At 35.0% G+C, this 2,500-nt stretch overlaps 2 protein-coding genes across 2 annotated transcripts in view; one reads left to right on the forward strand and one right to left on the reverse strand.

The window, feature by feature from the left end:
* The window catches only part of LOC125031007 (CD109 antigen-like), a gene marked incomplete at its 5' end in the record, with an annotated part of 24,596 nt that overhangs the window by 21,830 nt on the left and 266 nt on the right, over positions 1–2,500 (forward strand). Inside the window, 3 exons of the mRNA XM_047621427.1 lie at positions 1–5; positions 564–672; positions 1,094–2,500. The exon at positions 1–5 is cut by the window's left edge and continues 182 nt beyond it; the exon at positions 1,094–2,500 is cut by the window's right edge and continues 266 nt beyond it. Of these exons, the coding sequence (XP_047477383.1) occupies positions 1–5; positions 564–672; positions 1,094–1,290 (311 nt within the window). The remainder of the gene's footprint in view (positions 6–563; positions 673–1,093) is intronic.
* LOC125031008 (cilia- and flagella-associated protein 161-like) overlaps positions 1,884–2,500 on the reverse strand; it is a 110,592-nt gene continuing 109,975 nt past the window's right edge. Inside the window, exon 8 of the mRNA XM_047621428.1 lies at positions 1,884–1,974. Coding sequence (XP_047477384.1) covers positions 1,884–1,974 — 91 coding nt within the window. The remainder of the gene's footprint in view (positions 1,975–2,500) is intronic.

Consider the following 2,500-nt stretch of genomic DNA (forward strand, 5'->3'; position numbering starts at 1 on the left):
AATATGTAAGAAGATAAGTTTTTGTTGGGTAATATTAAAGAGCATGTTGGTGTATACATGCACTAGCTTCTTTTAAAATAATTGAAAACACTCTTTGATGTAAACGATGTAGATACTGTAGGGTCTTGTAGTGTACTATTACAGGTTAACACATGTGAACGTGTCACAAAACTCACTTATTCTAAACCAGTGGTTCTCAAACGTTTTTCTTTTCGTAACGCCCCCTTTTAACTTTCTGCAAACAGTAATTTTATCTATTTATCTATTTGTGTGTGTGCGTGAGTGTGTGTGTGTGTGTGTGTGTGTGTGTGTGTGTGTGTGTGTGTGTGTGTGTGTGTGTGTGTGTGTGTGTGTGCGTGCGTGCGTGCGTGCGTGCGTGCGTGTGTGTGTGTGTGTGTGTGTTTGTGTGTGTGTGTGTGTGTGTTGTGTGTGTGCGTGTGTGTGCTCGTTTACTTTCAAGCTTACCTAAACTGATTCCCGCCCGCCGCCACTGTATCTAGCTCACACAGTTTGGTAACCACCACTCAAAGCAAACAATATACGAGTGAATTTATACCTTACAGATACCATCGACCAAGAAGCAGTGCTTCAGCTACGACATCCAGCGCTGGTATCCCGCGGCTAATCTAACAGCTGTTCGCTCTGCCACGATAATGGAATTATTTGCTCCAGGTAATTTATCTAAATCTTATCGAATGTTTTTTTTTTTCCTGTCTAATACATATACATATAATTTCATTCACTTATAGATATAGATAAACATAAAAGAACAAAGGTAACTTGATATATCATGATCTACTGAAAGAGCGTAGTTTACAGCTACCCAAAATCAATTATAATAATTTCTAACGTTTCTGTGTTGTCTCTTGAACAAACCTAGTCATATTAATAACAAAAAAATATAATAATTATAATGATACTGTTAATGGTGATAACGATGCCTATGTTATAATCATGATCAATAGAATGAAGCGATGTGAATAATAACAACAAGAATTACGAATATTAAAACCACACAGCCATACAACGAAATAATCAACACGCCATCTACTACCTTTCAAAATAGCATTCTCTCACTTCGTGTCCTTCCCAGAACACTTCGAGATGGTGATGATTAACGCAACGCCCCTCGCTCTTCTGGACATCTGCGAAGTCTGTGGTTCCTATCAGTGTCCGTACTGTCCTATATACAGTGGTCGTTCAACGGGTGTCTGTGCTGTGTTCTATCTCTATGTGGTTTCTCTCATGACTGTTCTGTGGGTGTATCTTAGGAGCGATGTGGTGTTATAGCACTGATTGTTGCAGTGTTTTTTTTTTTGGATTTTGAATGTGCCATGATTTTTTATTGTATTCGTTTTTATAAGATATGTTTTAGGTATGCTGTATACTTTGTTTTGTTTTGTTTTTAAGATGGAATTATCAGTTTATTGTTAATGTTATCATTTCTTGTGTTTTTATATTATTTTGTTTTTCGCACGTGAAACAAAATTATAATAACAAAGGCTGCAATGGTGCTAGCAATAATAGTAGAAAAAGCAAAAACAACAACAAACAAAAATGATAACAACCACAGTACTGTCCCAAACAATTTACGTTTTAGTACCAGATGAAACAACAAGAAAAATATTAAGAGGCATACATGGCATATTTGTTATACATCATTATACAGTGAGACATAACATTATCGATCTTGATAATTGCATTTATCATAACACTATTTTATCGCGAATGCCTAAATGCAAATACAAATTAATTATACCTGCGGGTGTAATGCGATTTTCAGCGAACCCGGAGGCATCATTGTTCCTTATATCTCAAATGAAAACATTTGCAGTTATTCATCAAATACAAATACATGCACAGAAATGTACAAATGCACAAGCCTACACCTTCACCACAAACATAACTTCATTTACAAATATCACTCTCTGACTGTGATGTACCTTTAGTGAATTTTCTGATATGATCTTGATGCTGTAAGGTAAGATAAGATGAACTCAGTTGCTTCATTTGCATTTCGGATTTATAGCTGAATATAAGAATGACTTTATATACGTATGCATAGGCTAAATAACTTTTTCATATACCTCTTTTGCATCATATACTAATTACTGTATGTCTCAAACTGCTCATGTTCTCAGTGAAAAGCAATTCAGTGTTTAGTTACCAGATCAAAGTCGTCTATCAGCAGTATCATTATTTTCATTGTCTTCATTAATGCCCCTTTTATTGTAATTAGTTCAGAATCTATATTATGTCAAAATTAATTATTATATGCGCAAGGGCGTCTCATATATCGTCAGGTATTCTTTACTGTTCCCCAAACAGAGCCAGTCAGCATGTTACATGACCAACGAAACAGTGTACCAAATGCAAGGTCTGTATTCAAAAACCTCATCAGGATGCAAAAAAAAAAAAAAAAAAAAAAAAAAAAAAAAAAAAATCATAATGATAATCATAAAATGACGTGAATGATAATCACGTCGTTCATGCCTTGTAT

The sequence above is a fragment of the Penaeus chinensis genome, chromosome 12 (assembly GCF_019202785.1).
Source record: "Penaeus chinensis breed Huanghai No. 1 chromosome 12, ASM1920278v2, whole genome shotgun sequence".
In the NCBI taxonomy this organism is placed as follows: domain Eukaryota; kingdom Metazoa; phylum Arthropoda; class Malacostraca; order Decapoda; family Penaeidae; genus Penaeus; species Penaeus chinensis.